At 47.9% G+C, this 16,781-nt stretch overlaps 1 protein-coding gene across 1 annotated transcript in view; it reads left to right on the top strand.

Moving 5' to 3' along the window:
* JAG1 (jagged canonical Notch ligand 1) overlaps nucleotides 1-8,521 on the top strand; it is a 35,877-nt gene extending 27,356 nt beyond the window's left edge. Inside the window, exons 15-26 of the mRNA XM_027069567.2 lie at nucleotides 212-325; nucleotides 853-966; nucleotides 1,072-1,185; nucleotides 1,321-1,437; nucleotides 1,934-1,961; nucleotides 2,424-2,509; nucleotides 3,887-4,000; nucleotides 4,605-4,714; nucleotides 4,845-5,078; nucleotides 5,257-5,388; nucleotides 5,564-5,714; nucleotides 6,535-8,521. Of these exons, the coding sequence (XP_026925368.1) occupies nucleotides 212-325; nucleotides 853-966; nucleotides 1,072-1,185; nucleotides 1,321-1,437; nucleotides 1,934-1,961; nucleotides 2,424-2,509; nucleotides 3,887-4,000; nucleotides 4,605-4,714; nucleotides 4,845-5,078; nucleotides 5,257-5,388; nucleotides 5,564-5,714; nucleotides 6,535-6,992 (1,772 nt within the window). The 3' untranslated portion in view covers nucleotides 6,993-8,521. The remainder of the gene's footprint in view (nucleotides 1-211; nucleotides 326-852; nucleotides 967-1,071; nucleotides 1,186-1,320; nucleotides 1,438-1,933; nucleotides 1,962-2,423; nucleotides 2,510-3,886; nucleotides 4,001-4,604; nucleotides 4,715-4,844; nucleotides 5,079-5,256; nucleotides 5,389-5,563; nucleotides 5,715-6,534) is intronic.
* Nucleotides 8,522-16,781: the final 8,260 nt, after the last annotated feature.

Below are 16,781 nucleotides of genomic sequence, written 5' to 3'. Positions count from 1 at the left end.
ATTCTGGAATCTGACTAGTTTGGGTTGTCCCGCTGAGTTTCTTCTCTACTCCCTCCAAGTAGCTTAGCTTATGAGGCATTAAATAAAACAGACAAGGCATCCTCTGGTGCCACCTGGCACCTCGTTTTCTCAGGGGGCAGCCTTTGGACCAGTGCCTAGCTATGGCACTAGTTGGCCTTTATTTACCAGCTTCTTCACCTTCCCTTCACAGACATTAATGACTGCGAGAGCAACCCCTGTAAAAATGGCGGTACTTGCATCGATGGTGTCAACTCCTACAAGTGCATCTGTAGTGACGGCTGGGAGGGGGCCTACTGTGAAACCAGTGAGTCTGTGGTCTTCATGGGCCAGACAGCTCTGGGATGCTGGGGTGAGAGGAGTCTTCACGGGAGGCTTTTCTTTTTAATGGGAGCCTGACCAACCACAAGACCCCCATAGTTCTTGTCATGGCATAGCACTGCCTGTGTCCTGTTGAATGCTGAAGACAGCCAACCGGAAGGAACAGCAGCTGAGGAGCTAGAGAATCAGGCTGTAATTAGGATAAATACCCTGCTTGCAGAGACAGTAATCTTCCTTTTGTTTTGACTGTAACTTGTACCTGTCCTGATTTTAATTTCCACGGGAGTGACAGAAGCCTGCCCCTGTCTTGCCACCTCGTGGTGTTAGAAATAACCCACTCTTAGAAAGCAGTGAAGGTGTTTATGTCCTGGGATGGCTCAGCTGGTCTTGGACCTTGGAGTGGAGAGCATTGGGTGGAGGTAGCCATCACCATAGCAAGGGTGCGGCTCTTACATGCTGGGTGGGCATGGTCCTAGAAGCATCTTCAGCTGGGTGTCTCCTCTTTGATTCTAGACATTAACGACTGCAGCCAGAATCCCTGCCACAATGGGGGCTCGTGTCGTGACCTTGTCAACGACTTTTACTGTGACTGTAAAAACGGGTGGAAAGGAAAGACATGCCACTCACGTAAGTGGTAGCTGACTAGGGCCCCATCTCTGCGACCCCTCCCACCCTCCGTCTTCTGCGAGGAGGGGCTGGCCAGGGGCTCAAGTTGAGATCCTCCTCCTCCAGGTGACAGCCAGTGTGATGAGGCCACGTGCAACAACGGTGGCACCTGCTATGACGAAGGGGATGCTTTCAAGTGCATGTGTCCTGGAGGCTGGGAAGGGACGACCTGCAACATAGGTAGTTTTCTGCCTCACATGGGGTCGCCACGGCCATCTGGGCACTTGTGACTTTCCCTGGCGGGTCTGGTTCTGGCCTCTCCAGACTGTTTTCGGATCCTCAGGGAGGGTGGTCCTGTCTGTTCTTGTCTCGTAGCCCGAAACAGTAGTTGCCTGCCCAACCCTTGCCATAACGGGGGCACCTGTGTGGTCAACGGCGACTCCTTCACGTGTGTCTGCAAAGAAGGCTGGGAGGGGCCCATCTGTACTCAGAGTGAGTGTCCCCTGCCCCACCCGCCTTGAACTCTCCGAGGGCTGCAGGAGCACATCCTGACACCCTCGGGGACTCGAGATGGAAACCAGAAGCAGAGCTGTTTGATGTCTGCTTCTGCATCACCTGGATCTGTTCTAATGCACTTGATGGGCTGCAGCCCTGACCTGGGCATGAGAAAGTCGCCGTTGAGATAAGTGGAGACAGATGGTGTCTCGCTTCCCAGCGTGGGTCTGACCAGCAGCCTGTCTCCTTCCATTCTCACAGCCCCCTTCCCGCCCTGACCGGGGCCTCTTCCTGTGCAGTGTCCCACGGCACATGGAACAAAGTGTGTTGCAGGCCTGGTTCCAATTGAGCAGAGGTCTTAAGCGCATTTTGTTGGTGTTAACTATAGGTCTATCATATGGGTATTATGGAGATCAGTGGTGTTTCTCCTTAAGCTTAAAACTGCTTTGCCTGGTGAAGGCCTTACTATTAAGTTGTCTTTTTTACTTTGCAGATACCAATGACTGCAGTCCTCACCCCTGGTAAGCATGGCCACCTTTTAAGCCAGCGCTTGTTGGCTGTAGTGTGCATGGGCATCACCTAGGGATCTTGTCTAAAATGCAGGTTCTGATACAGGAGGTCTGGGGTGGGGCCGCAGACCCTGCCTGTCAAACAAGCTCCCAGGTGCTGCTCATCCTGCTGGTCTGGACCACACTTTAGTTAGCCAGGTTGTGCCTTCTTTTGGATCAGTGATTCTCAACCTTGGCTGTGCATGAGAATCACCTGGGCAGTTTTTATAAGTCTCAATGCCTGGACTGCAAGGGAGACTGAAATTAGACTCTCCGGGGGTGGGACCCCGGCATCAGTATTTTTAAAGTTCCCCGAGTAGTGGCGAGGGTGGCCAAGGGTGGGAGCCACTGAATGTAATTGGCACAGCTGAGGTTAACTGGTGGAGTCTTGGATCGGTAGGCTGGTTACTGAGTGGCCTTTGCTTTCCTTCTCAGTTACAACAGTGGCACGTGCGTGGATGGAGACAACTGGTACCGGTGTGAGTGTGCCCCAGGCTTTGCTGGACCTGACTGCAGAATAAGTAAGGAGCAGCCCTAGTTGGTTTCCCTAGTGGCTTTCTTTCCCCCAACACCAGCCCTTGGCCTGTACTTTCAGTCTTGAAAACAATTAAGGTCACTGCTCCCTTTAAGTAGCCCTGATAGGCAAGTGGCCTCCCACCTCCAGCTGGGATTAAGATAGCTCTGGCTGGAAATTTGCAGGTATCTGCTGATCCTTCCCCGGGTGGCACAACCCCCTTCTAGGGGAGGCGGTACAAGCCACAGAATCTGACCATTAATCTATTCTGAGGCCTTAAAGGAAGAGGGTGCTTTTTCCCAGGACTACCCTAAAATTATGAGCCAGTGGACATTACCCACAGAGGACAGAGCTAAGGGCAGTAGAAGGGATGAGGGTTGTGGTTTCTAAAGGTCATGCCTTGGTGACATGATTAAAATGGGAGATGGGCAATGAAGTTTGTCAGGGTGCTTTTGATGTTGCTTTATTTTGAGCCTTTTCCTACTTTTTTATAAGCCTTTTTTTTCCTCCCTCCCCCCCCCCCAAAAAAAAGTGATTTTTTTTTTTTGTTTTCATACCCAAACTATTTGAAATTTCACTAGTGCTGGAGATCACCAAGTCTGGGACTGACTGGTCTTCACTAAATAAGGGTACATTTGGTCTACTGCATGTTTCTAAGTTGTGCTGGCAAACTATGGTCTGGGCCCACTGCTTGTTTTTGTAAATAGTTTTATTGGCACACAGCCACACTCACCTATTTATATACTGTCTCAAGCTGCTTTCATGCTATAACAGAATTGAGTAGTCAAGACAGAACTCACATGGCCTGCAAAGCTTAAAATATTTGACCCTTTTCGAGAACTTTGCCAGCCCTTGCTCTTTTACTATCTGATAAAAAAGAACTAAAAATTGTGGCCTCCTGGGGTGCCTGGGTGGCTCAGTCGGTTAAGCATCCGACTTTGGCTCAGGTCATGATGTCTCAGTCTGTACGTTTGAGCCTTGTGTCAGGGTCTGTGCTGACAGCTCAGAGCCCAGAGCCTGCTTCAGATTCTGTGCCTCCCTCTTTCTCTGCCTCTCCTGCACTCGTGCTCTGTTTCTCTAAAAAAAAACCAAAAAAACCCAAAAAACCCACAACAATAAACCTTAAGGAAAAAAAAAAAAACAAAAAACTGATCTGAAAAGATTTTCAGCTAAGTCAGGCTAATGGTGATCTTTGTGGGGCAGTGACTGGTGGAGTTTTTTGGGGTACTGATGATCAGTTTATTTGGGTGCTGGTTACATGATAATTCATCAAGCTTATACTTGGGTTTATATGCTTTTCTATCTGTATGTTAGGTCAGTAAAAAACTTAGAAAACCATTATTGCTTCCCATTGGAGCCTAAACTTGAACTGCGTTTCTCCTAGACATCAACGAATGCCAGTCCTCACCCTGTGCCTTTGGGGCAACCTGTGTGGATGAGATCAATGGCTACCAGTGTGTCTGTCCCCCAGGGCACAGTGGTGCCAAGTGCCAAGAAGGTATGTGGGTCAGGCCGCAGCTGGCTGCGTCTTATGGGGTGAGCGGGCACTGTGCTCAGGAAGAGAACACAGAGGGGGGATATGCAGAGGAGGCCTCAGGGAAGGGGAAACTTAAGGGGTCCCCTACAAACAGGGTAGCCGTTTTTAGTCAACTCCTGGGCAATTACGTAGTTATGTTGTGTGACAGACCATCCCCCAATGTGTGGCTTAGAGCAGGCATTTGTTTGTATTGATCGTGGGCATGCGGGGCAGGCAGGGTGATAATGTGTTGCAGGGTGGGTTCAGGTCTATTCTGTGTTTCCTCACCCTCCTTGGACCAGCAGCCATATCTGGCAAATGGCAGGCCTGAAAGAATCCAAGCTCAACCATGAGAGACTTAGCTCCCATCACATCCAGTAATGCTGCAGTGGCCCAAGGAGGTCACAATGCCATGTGCAAAGGCAGCAGGAGAGGGAAGAACACCTGCCCTTTGTTGGGGGGTAACTGTTGTCCCATGGCAGAGGGCACAGATGTAATTCCTTCCCTAACAGGGAGGGAGTGAAGAGTGGAGAGAACAGTCTATAGAAAAGGAAACCCCTTGGACTCCTGCATTCCTGCATTTCAGTTTCAGGGAGACCTTGTATCACCATGGGGAGTGTGATCCCAGACGGGGCCAAGTGGGATGATGACTGCAATACATGCCAGTGCCTGAATGGAAGGATCGCCTGCTCGAAGGTACAGTGTGGGGGATGCCACAGATCACCTGCATCCTGGAGTTGCCATTGGGTGTTTGTCCTGAGCCGCCTGCTCCCTCTCTCTCTCTCTCTCTCTCTCTCTCTCTCTCTCCCCCTCCCCACCCCTCTAGGTCTGGTGTGGCCCTCGACCCTGCTTGCTCCACAAAGGGCACAGTGAGTGCCCCAGTGGGCAAAGCTGCATCCCTATCCTGGATGACCAGTGTTTTGTCCGCCCCTGCACGGGTGTGGGTGAGTGTCGGTCTTCCAGTCTCCAGCCCGTGAAGACCAAGTGCACTTCTGACCCCTACTACCAGGATAACTGTGCAAACATCACATTCACCTTCAACAAAGAGATGATGTCGCCGGTACGGAACCACTACTTTTTTATTTTGGAATGGAAGGGTGTGTCTGCTGCTTCCAAGGCAGAGTGTCACCAGCTAGGACCTTGTTCTCCTTAGCTTAAATTCCTAACTTCCAAAGAAACCTCAGCCTTTTCTTTTTCTTCCAGTATCCTACATGTGTCCTTTTAAAATGTGATTCTAGGGCCTTACCACGGAGCATATTTGCAGTGAATTGAGGAATTTGAATATTTTAAAGAATGTTTCCGCCGAATACTCAATCTACATAGCTTGTGAGCCTTCCCCTTCTGCGAACAATGAAATACATGTGGCCATTGTAAGTATAAGACTCAGTCAGACTTAATTATGTGACTGCAAGGTAGTTAACAAACTTAAGTTAGCCAGTATCTGAGCACAGCAAAGCTGGACTCACATGTTTAAGTAACTTTGAATAAAGCCTACTGTGGAGTGCGGCCCTGACCCTCCATCTCACAGTTCTCCTTTTTCTCCAGTCTGCTGAAGACATACGGGATGATGGAAACCCTATCAAGGAAATCACTGACAAAATCATAGATCTCGTTAGCAAACGTGATGGGAATAGCTCGCTTATTGCTGCGGTTGCGGAAGTGCGAGTGCAGAGGCGGCCTGTGAAGAACAGAACAGGTAGGTGGGAACGGTCCCTTTGAGGACGAGCAAACTGATCTCATCTCACCATCCAACAAAAGCAGCAGGTGGGGTGTTAGTTGATGGTTCCCTGTCTCGAGGAGCCCCCCCCCCCCCCCCCCGGCTGCCATTTAACCGGTGAAAAAACTGAGGCCAGCTGCCATGACCAAGTACCGGACTTCTTTCCCTGCCATCAAGCTGTGCTCTCAAAGGGGGGACCTCTGCAGAACATGTTGTTTCTAAGGCAGAGTGCACTGAGGCACCTCAAACTCCTGGCCACGCAAACCCTGCTGTGGCATTCTAGTGGCGTAGGACAGCCCAGCCTAAGTCCCGTGAACACTGGTTTGATAGGCAGCTCGTTGGCCCTGCAGGACATCCAGGCCCCCCTTTTGGCCATAGCTGTTGTAGCTAGGTGAGAAACAGGGTGCATGAGCATCTGGGACATGTGAGCTCTGCACGCTCAGATCAGGTTTCTGGTAATTCTGAAAATCGGACCCTATAACCAGCTGCCTGAGGAGCCAGTCTTCCCTCGACTGAACCAGATGCTGCTCTCTCCACACAGAGTCAGGAGCCTCTAGGAGTTGCTGCTGTGCCTGGTCTCTGGGGACAAATGTGTCAGGGTCTCCAAGGGCCCAGATCCTGTACTTGCTTATCAACCTGTGAAGTGACAATATGTAATTGTGAAAAGGGGCTTGTCCCCATAGCACCCCTTGTAGGGACTAAGGACAGGGGAACCACTGTCAGTAGTCTTTTGTTCATGCGGTAGCTTTCTTTTTTTTTTCTTTTTTGAGAGTTCATTGGTTTTGTGCCCGCCTTACAGATTTCCTGGTTCCTCTGCTGAGCTCTGTCTTAACTGTGGCCTGGATCTGTTGCCTGGTGACAGCCTTCTACTGGTGCGTGCGGAAGCGGCGGAAGCCCAGCAGCCACGCTCGTGCGGCCTCTGAGGACAACACCACCAACAACGTGCGGGAGCAGCTGAACCAGATCAAAAACCCCATCGAGAAGCACGGGGCCAACACGGTCCCCATCAAGGATTACGAGAACAAAAACTCCAAAATGTCGAAAATAAGGACCCACAACTCGGAGGTAGAGGAGGACGACATGGACAAGCACCAGCAGAAAGCCCGGTTTGCCAAACAGCCGGCATACACGCTGGTAGACAGAGAAGAGAAGCCCCCCAATGGCACGCCGGCCAAACACCCAAACTGGACAAACAAACAGGACAACAGGGACCTGGAAAGTGCCCAGAGCTTAAACCGGATGGAGTACATCGTATAGCAGACAGTGGGCACCGTGGCCGCTAGGTAGAGTCTGAGGGCGCTGGGGGCTTGTAGTTCTTAAACGGTCATGTCCTATTCCAGTCTGAGGCTGTCGTTGACTTAGAATCCTGTGTTAATTTAAGTTCTGACAAGCTGGCTTACACTGGCAATGGTAGTTGCTGTGGTTGGCTGGGGAACCCCATGCTGCGTCTCACGGCTATGCAAACACAAGCCCCGAGTGCCCTGGTGCACAGGCCCCGCAGCTGCCCCCTCTCGGACCAGGTTCCCAGGAGAAGGCCCAGCCCCTGGGCTGAGCTTCCACCTCTGCCAGATGTCCCGATGGTGATGCAGTCTTAGGATCGTAGTTTTTATTTATATTTATTGACTCTTGAGTTGTTTTTGTATATTGGTTTTATGATGACGTACAAGTAGTTCTGTATTTGAAAGTGCCTTTGCAGCTCAGAACCACAGCAACTATCACAAATGAGTTTATTATTTATTTTTTTTATTGTATTTTGTTGTTGTTGGGGGAGGGGGGACTTTGATGTCAGCAGTTGCTGGTAAAATGAAGAATTTAAAGAGGAAAAATGTGTCAAAAGTAGAATTTTGTATAGTTATGTAAATAATTCTTTTTTATTAATCACTGTGTATATTTGATTTATTAACTTAATAATCAAGAGCCTTAAAACATCATTCCTTTTTATTTATATGTATGTGTTTAGAATTGAAGGTTTTTGATAGCATTGTAAGCATATGGCTTTATTTTTTTGAACTTATTTTCTTATTACGTGTTGCCTATAAGCCAAAATTAAGGTGTTTGAAAATAGTTAAAACACAATAGGATGGCCTTCGGTGCCTGGAATACTGGCGGATTTTTTTTTTCTTTTTTTGTACGACGTCAGATGTTTTAAAACACCTTCTATAGCATCACTTTAAAACACGTTTTAAGGACTGACTGAGGCAGTTTGAAAATTAGTCTAGAACAGGTTCCTTTTTTTTTTTTCTGCTTTAGACTTGAAAAGAGACAGGCAGGTGATGGGCTACACAGCAGTTTAAGGGAACAAGCTGAGCTCCGACTTAACGTAGCCAAAATATGAGTGGTTGAATATCATTAAAAATATCAATTGTGTGAAGGTGGAAGTACACCAGTCTTATTTTGTAAATTCTGATTTCTTTTCACCATTCTTTTAATACTGAACCACTTGTAGATTTGATTTTTTTTTTTTTTTGTTATCTACTGCATTTAGGGAGTATTCCAATAAGCTAGTTGAATACTTGAACCTTAAAATGTCCAGTAAGATCACTGTTTAGATTTGCCATAGAGTACACTGCCTGCCTTAAGTGAGGAAATCAAATGCTATTTACAAAGTTGAAGACCCAAAAGGCTTATAAAACAGAGGAATTTCATTGGTTCACCACTGAGACCGTGAAGATACTTTGTATTGTCCTATTAGTGTTATGAACATAAAAATGCATCTTTGATGTGTTGTTCCTGGCAATAAATTTTGAAAAGTAATATTTATTAAATTTTTTGTATGAAACCTGGAACAGTGTGGCCTCTTCTGAGCTGATGGAGTGGTGCTTGGGCTCTGCCTCGTGCCTTCACCACCCCACCAAATCTGTTCTGGTAAGCGGGGTGTGAGGAAAAACCTTGACGGGGATGTGGAGGAAAAACCTAAAGCCTTGTCAGCCACAGAATTCAGCCAAAGAAGCCAGGGTTGTGAGAGCCCCATCTCAAGGGGGCCTTGATTCCCTTGTTATTCAACAGCAAGTGTGAATACTGCTTGAATAAACACCACTGGATTAATGGCCTGTAGTGTGAAGGTGAATTGTTTGTGAGCACTCATGGGAAAGGCCCACCACACTAAAAGCGTTTTTAAAAAGCTTGGAATAGTTTTAGGGGAGGAAGAGGGAGATTCAGTGCTTTCGAGTACCCCCCCCCACCCCGCGCTACTTGGATTAATATTAACGTCCTGCTGTCATTTGAGACCACACCCTGGTGGCTTCCGTGCAAGCTCATGCCTCCAGGGTGGTTTCCTAGCTGCATGAGAGGTGATAGTTACAAGCTTCTGGGGTTAGAGCCATCTACTCATCACCTTTCTCAGGCAGGCAGTGTTTGGGTGGCCTCACCATGCAGCGTCAGGGTGACCGATATCTGGCCTTCGTGAGCTCCCAAAGGTCGCCATCACCACCCATTAAGGACATGGGAGAACGGTGGTTCTCACTGTGGCTGCTGGTGCCAAAATGGCCCTGCCCCTACATCACGGGTGGGGTTGGGGAAGCTTGGTCTCTGGTACCTCTGCAGCCAGGGATGAACCATGGTGAAGGGCATGTGGATGGCTTTCAGTAGCTGTGTGGAGTTGCCAGGAGCTCCCTGCTGCTTATTAGCGAGCTTCCCCAGAAGCTTCCAAAGCTTCCCCTCCTTGGAACTGTCCCCCAGCGCCACACCATTCACGCCATCTGTCCACCTCTGGTTTTCAGAGTGGTGTTATTCTTTCATTCTTGGGAAACAGTTTTCTTCTACCAGGCTAAGAACTATGTTCTCTGATGGGCATCTTGTTTAAGAAGGGGCGACGGGCTTTAAAAATACCCCTGGCTTCCTTTGCGTGAGCAATGAGGAGTCAGAGTCCTGAACAGTGCGTTTTGGCTGGCTGGGAAGATAGCTGGAAAGACCCGGACACCGGCGAGGCTGAATTCCCATGACATCTCCCTGCCCTGGTGTAGCAATACTTTCTGTCCATGATCTCTGCCGGTGGACAGCTGGTTTCTGCAAGGTGGGGTAAGAGGGAGGGAGAAGGGCTCTGGAACAGACCCAATGAGGCAGGACACAGTCTGCTTTAGCAGTGCTGAATTCAAACACCATCCTGAAGCAATACCTTGCTCTGATGGTTTGTGAACTTGGAGTTTTCAGGACCCCAGAATTCCTTGGGTAGTTGCCAAATGCTTTTGTGCCAAGAAAGAAAAAAAGTTTAATGAGCCTCTGCCATTCTTTATACCAGAAGGGAAGTGATCTTGAGATTCACATTTAAGAAGTCTTCTCAGTAGTAAGACTGCAGAGATCAGGCTCCTCTGGGCATGGCTCAAAGCCAGGACCTTAATCGTAAAGGGCAATTTCCCCCTTTCTCCAGGTAGAAGTAATCAGGCAAGGGAGCCCTGGTTATCTTGGGGACAGGGTGGAAAAGAAGGGAATCCATACCTTTCTCATTCCCCATGAATGTTCTGGACCTTCTTTAAGCAAACCCTGGAAGGCAAAGAAGTTTTAGTCTGGAAACTTGACTGACTCAGACTCTAGCATTAGACCATACCATGAAACTCTAGGAAGGAATTATCTTGAAGCTGGTTGTGCTGTCATTCTAGACTTTTACAGTGTAAAACCAGAATAGAAAAGGGGGTGGGTGGGTATATCTTAATTAAAAGTCCAGTGAGACTGGGCGACAATCAGAAGCATAACTTACAAGCAGGTTTCTCAATGCAGACTCCCAGGCCCAGTGCAAGAGTCATCAGTGGGGCCAGGGAATCTGTATTTTCAACAAGCTCTCCCCTCCTCCCCTTCTCTGGCATATGTATAGTAAAATTTAAGAACAACTCTACTAAAGTACTCAAGTATAAGCTCTTCGTTAATTACAATGTTTTTTCCTCCTTGTTAAACTGAATTAAGTACCCTGGAAGCCAGCTTGTTGCTAAATTGCCACCTGACATCATTTTTAAGTAAAATAATTATACTGCCCCTTGAGCAAGTTGTGGTCATATTTATTGGCTGATCTGACGGGTCAGTGAGTCAAAGCAAAGTTATTTGGTAATATTTCCTATGTACCAAAGAGCCAAGGAAACCAGAGCATAGGTTTCCCACCTTTCTAAACAGTGTACACCTGTCTATCCAAAAGTGAGTGAGTGTGAGGCTAAAAAGCAGTTGCCTTTAAAGAATAAAAAGGTCCCACAGACCTACAGAAGCTTGCATCTTGGGCTGGGCAATGTTCTGTCATTTCCGCTGCGGCTCTTTCTTGCCTCTACTGGGAATGAGAAGCGGGAGTTCAGAGGTTCCTGGTCTGGGAAGACACACAAGCACTGGGTTATGGGAAGCCTCCTCCTGCTAATGTGTATTTATACTTTGTGAGCTCTGATTCATCCTAGCATTGGAACAGAAATCTGCTTCCTGAGGTTCTGTTTTTAAATAGATAGTTTGCAAAAACAACAATTATTTTTCTTGACATTTTTTTTTCCACCCCACAAGCAGCTAAACATCCCGGCCCGGGCTATGTCAGTCTCCAACAATGCCAAAAGACAGCTTGGTTATTGGAGGTACAAGGGTGCCCCAAGGCAGTTCTGTAGGGTTCTGGCCCCAGAAGTCTTAAAAACAAAGGTTAGAAATCATTAGGGCAATCTTGTTGCATCACTTCAAATACATGAGATATTTCTGGGACTATTAAAAATAACGAATTTCCCTTTGTGAACAAGTGCCTTCCAATGGCTGGTAAGCAGAAGGGCAAGTGGGGGTGACGCTTGTGGGGCCCTGGTGACTGCTGTCTGGCAGCAGAGGGGCCGGCACACCTGCACGGTACACTTTGAGATCGTGTCAAAAGGGCGCGGCTCCCTTGCTTTTGATATAAATTCTACCTGTATTACTTGCTCTTGCATGCCAGGCACAACCTTCCTGGCTTAGAGAGTGTTTCTTTCAAGTCCTAGGCAACTTTTACAAGTCTTAAATTATGTATCATTATGCATGGGTCTGGTATTAACCTGTGATATGCCCAAGTCAGGAAAATTAACATGGAGAGTAAGGGCTCTGAAACCAATAAGAATCTGGAACTGTGGCCTGCCTGCTGCCCCCCACCCCCATCCCGTCACCTTCCCCTGCAGTGTCCACACCAGGGCACCCAAGCGTTGACTTATCCGGAGAGCAGAATAAGATGCCAGCAACATGAAAGTAACAGCTTTGTCTTAAAGAGAAGCTCTCCTGGCAGAGCCAGTGGGGCTCCTCCAGAGTCCCTGAGGGGGATACAAGTTTGCAGCTGGCTTCTTAATGACTACTCAGCCAACTGCATGGCTTGGCCCCCCTCTCTGCACCTGAATGAAGAGTGCAGAGCTGCTTCCTTTCATCAGTGCTGAGAAACGTGCAGTTGAAAAGCTTTCATTCTGAACTCACTGGATATTCATGCAATTGGAGACCTTACCTGTCAAAGGATCCAACCCACCTTACTTTCCCAGGAGGGGAAACTGAGGTCTAGAGAGGTTCAAGGACTTGTCTAAGGACACACACAGGGTTGGCAACAGCTGGAACTAGAACCTTAGGCTCCTGCTGCCTGGGTTGCTGCAGTTTCTGGGAATTTGCCAGGTTTATGTCTGGATCTTGCCTTTGGTGTGAATTTCAAAGGTAAAAAATCGGGACATCAGTAATTAACAAAAAGGAGGCTGCAAAGCCTCAAGGGAGGCTGCAGAGAGCTGCCACAAAGACCCTGTCATCAATCTGAGCTGTGTCTCCCTCTTGCAGGCTTTGCCTAGAAAGTGACATCTTTATAAATCTGATAGCAATAGGTATTTTCTGAACCAAAGGCAGTCTAAGTCCTGTCCCTTTGTTCTTGGGCAGTTTCAGATTTCCTTTTCAGTTTCTGCTTCATAGAATTAGAAAATAAAATTGCAGGAAAGGAGGCTCAGAAACTGACAGCCCCACTCAGTACATCCTTCTCCACACATGCACACAGCACACGCATGCACGCACATGTACATGCATGCACATCTTACACTCTTCAGGACATCGGTGCTGCTCTGTGTATGAAAGGGAACTGGAAGGGCCCTGGCCCATGTCAGGTGATGGCGATTATAATTAGGCTTCATCCCACATTCTCTAAACACTCCTGCTTCCCTTGGCAGGCTACTTCCAGGTTATTCATGGAAAACTCACCTCAGCATTTAAAAGTGCTAAAATCCGAGTCGCTTGGATGTGATTAAGTTCACCACCTTCAGTGTGCATCTGGGCCAGCACAGACACATCTGGGAGTTCCTAGAACTGCCTGTGGGCAGCTCTCCTTCTTCTACCCAACACCCCAAAAAGCCTACTCCCCCGCACTCTCCCCACCCACCACTGAGGGATTAGGAACTCATCCCACAAGTCATCTGTAACCTGTTTGTCGTGTCAGGGTAGGCCAGAACTACATGTTATGCAAAAGTTTCCTCTGAGCTGAGGCACCCACGCTCAATGCCTTGGAAAAATCCCGTCCCGGAGACAGAAACATAAACCCTCCAAGTTCAGGACAGTAACGATCAGATATCCTCAGGGGGCTGTCCCTGGCTTTGCTGGGATGGTTTTTGGAAGTGTTTTTAAAAAGGAATCAGGGCATTGAGGAGGGCACTTGGGATGAGCACTGGATGTTGTATGTAAGCCAATTTGACAATAAATTATATTAAAAAAAATTTTTTAAATAAAAAAAAAAAGAATCGGCACAAAACAGAAAAGAGAGAGCACGAATGTGAAACTGCTACAAGTCTGCACAAAACTAAGGAAAAAGTGAGAGGAAAAGGAAAGCCAGTGGGAAGGGGCCCAAAGGGGGTGGGTAAGGCCTCACCCCAGCCTCCGGCATCCCCCACATCCACAGCCCCATTATTTCTGCGCTTCCTGTGAGCTCTCAACACAACACTCAACAAAAGAGGTCCTGACCATTTCCTCCAGGGCTCTGTGTCTCCACATGTGCCTGACCGGTGGCCAGTGGCTTTCACCTCCTCGGGGTGCAGAGCCAGGCCGCGTGCCGAGTGGCAACGGCACACGCTTTGGAGCCAGACTTCCTTGATTCCAATCACAGCTCTTCCTTCCCGATTCCTGGCATGGGATTTTCTCCACATGCAGTGTTAGGTTTACACAACTGCGGCCCAACAGAATTTCTGGGTTTTGGGGTGGACACACCTGGATCCTAGGCTCTGCTATTTACTAACTTTGGAAAGTTTCCACAATTCTTCGCATCTGAGTTTCCTCATCTGTGAAATGGTGATGACCAAGTGTCACTGACTTGGTCACTGACCAAGTGCTGCTCAGATTCATGACAAGGGCTGCAGGAAGAAGAAAGACTGCTGCTCTATTTCCCTAAGCATCCTGGGATAGGATGTCGAGTCCACTACAAGATGAAGGAATCCAGCTAGATTCCAACGGCATTCTCTGTTCTTGCCACTAAACTGGGCCCCGTTCAGAGAAGAACTAGATAATGGCTGCTGGATCTGGTGTTAAACAGAAATCCAGGATGGCCCCCAGAGATTCCTAGGCCCTGGTTATTTGATCAAACACTAATCCAAGTATTGCTGTGAAGGGATTTTGCAGATGTAATTAAAGTCCCAAATTAGTTGGCCTTAAAATACAGAGATTTTCCAAGTGGGGCTGACCTAATCACAGGAGGAGCTCTTTAAAAGCAGTTTTCTCTGGCTGATCACAGAAGGAGAAGCAGAGATACAAAATGGAAGAGATTCAGCACAAGGGAGGTTTCTCCATTCTTGGGATGGAGGAGGCCACGTGGCAAGGACCAAAGAGTGGCCTCTAGCTGCTGAGTGAACTCCTATGGGAAATCACCAGCAGGACAATGGAGCCCCAGTCTCACAATTGCAAGGAACTGAATTCTGCCAGAAACCCAAGGGAGTGTGGGAATAGGTCCTTCCCTAGTTGGGCCTCCAGATGAGGATACAGCCTAGCTTGGTTGATACCCTAATTCCAGCCTCAGGAGACCCGAAGCAGAGATCTAGCTAAAAAGTATCAGAACCTGTGGTACAATCAATTTGCACTATTTCGAGCTGCTAAGTTTATGGCTGTTACACAGCAACAACAGCAAAGTTCTCTTCCAAAGGGAGTTGTACCGGGCTACGTCACATGTAGGTGCTGTATTTGGTCTTGACAACACAAGTCATTGGCTTTTCCCCAATCAGTTCAGTGCTTGCTAATCAGTGTAGAAGAAAGAAAAACTCCTGCAAGAATGAACTAAGGGACCACAAAAAACCTTGGTTCCCAATTAAATTCTACCACAGTCTGTGTTCTGCCAGTGTAGACAGATCTCTACAGCCTCTAAATAATAGAACATGGTTCTGTCTTCCACATCTATCCTCCCCACCATTTTACATAATTAGAGCCAAATGAGGTAAGCTCAGGTACTTGGCCTTGGAGGACTCCAAAACACACGGTCTTGGGCCAGTTTTCTCTCCTTATGGAAGGTGATAATGTTTGACTTCTTTTTTAGATGATGCTATCAGAGGATTGGATGACTCTCCCACCAAGCATCCTTTCCCTAGATGAAAGTTTCTTTCTCGGCTGTCCTCACGACACAGTGACCATTTCCTCTGGACGAGTAGGAGCTAAACATCAAGCCTAACGTTCTCTCCTACCAGATTCTCTTTCCTGAGCTTGCCTTCATAGGGGCAGCTGGCCTAGGTGGACACACATAACGAGTGGCAGAAAGCTAAGGTTTCTCTCAGATTCAGCAAGCTTTTCTAAAGCGTTGCCAGGACCTAGAATTAGACCTTATAAATGTGCAGAACAACAGCCAGAACCCATAACATGCAATTTGATAAACCAGTGTTGAGAAATATGATCTTCAAGAGAAAGCAAAGCTGATCTGATGCAGAAAATTCACAGATGGACAGTATGCTTGTCTTTGAGCCTGTATAGAGATGTTAGGTGCAGTCCAAGGCTCTTCCAGCTAGAGATAATTAGCGTCAAAACAAGAACCCCAAGAGCAGATCCCCCTACAACTCTGACATGGAGAGCTTTTGCTACCAGGAGTGCTTTCATATTGATGGGTACTTTTCACTGGGGAGCCACTGGAGGACACTTCTCTAGATGTCACAGGCTTTGTCCTTGCAACCTCCACTCTGACAGTCACCAAACTGAGCACAAAGCACTGGGAAAAGGCTCACCAGGAAGCATTTTAAGGTGGGGGGGGGGGGAGACATACAAATCCAAGTAGTGCTGTTGTTTCACAAGCCTCGATTCATTCTGGCATTGTTACCAAAGGGCCTTCTAGGCTCCTCCTACTGGGACACAGCCCAAACACCCAGTCTGCCACATCAAGGCTGTAGGTCACCCTAATTCACCATTTCACCTTCTCCCCCTGATAAATGGGATGATGGGCTGGTATTCATCCTCACAGGCACCCACAGTGGGTTTGAGAAAGAGCCCTCTGCATGCTTCTCACCAGCTGAGCATGTTAGGGAGGAAGAGAAAAGTCCTTCAAAGCCACTGGGCTTAGAAAAATTCCCAGTCAATCCATCACCTGCCTCCTCTGGAGAAGGGTCTGCCAGTCCAACCCACAGGTCCCAGGGCAGGTGGAGAGAGGAATGTGAGGCAGCAAGTGGAAGTAAGAGTTGTGTCTGTGTGCAAGCACATGTATATCTGTACGTGTGTGTGTGTGTGTGTGTGTGTGTGTGTGTGTGTGTGTGTGTCTAAGCACAGAGACAGGACTAGTAATAGAAGAGCTGGTGAGAGGGCGTGGGAGACTGGGAACTTATTTATAAAATCTCTTCTGCCCTAAAGCAAGTCAAACTCCCTGCTGAGGAGTGGCTTTTTCTTCCTCCCTTTTGAGTCCTGTGTGCTGAACTGACCTCTCCCCGGTGGAGGTCAGCGCTCTGCTCACCCTGTGCACACTCAGCCTTTTGGGGCTGGATCGCTTTAGAAGCCTGAAGAGGAGACAATCTTCAGCTCGAATTTCTGAGAGGAAAGCTGTGGTAAATCGCATGAGGAAGCTGGCCTGTGTGCATGTTTTAAAGAAATATATGTATATGTTCTGATCTTTTGGGAACTGTGGAGAAAACAAAAGGCAAACATGAACACTGTACATCACCA

This window comes from Acinonyx jubatus, chromosome A3 (assembly GCF_027475565.1).
Source record: "Acinonyx jubatus isolate Ajub_Pintada_27869175 chromosome A3, VMU_Ajub_asm_v1.0, whole genome shotgun sequence".
In the NCBI taxonomy this organism is placed as follows: Eukaryota; Metazoa; Chordata; class Mammalia; order Carnivora; family Felidae; genus Acinonyx; species Acinonyx jubatus.
This window is presented reverse-complemented; position numbering and strand designations above follow the sequence as displayed.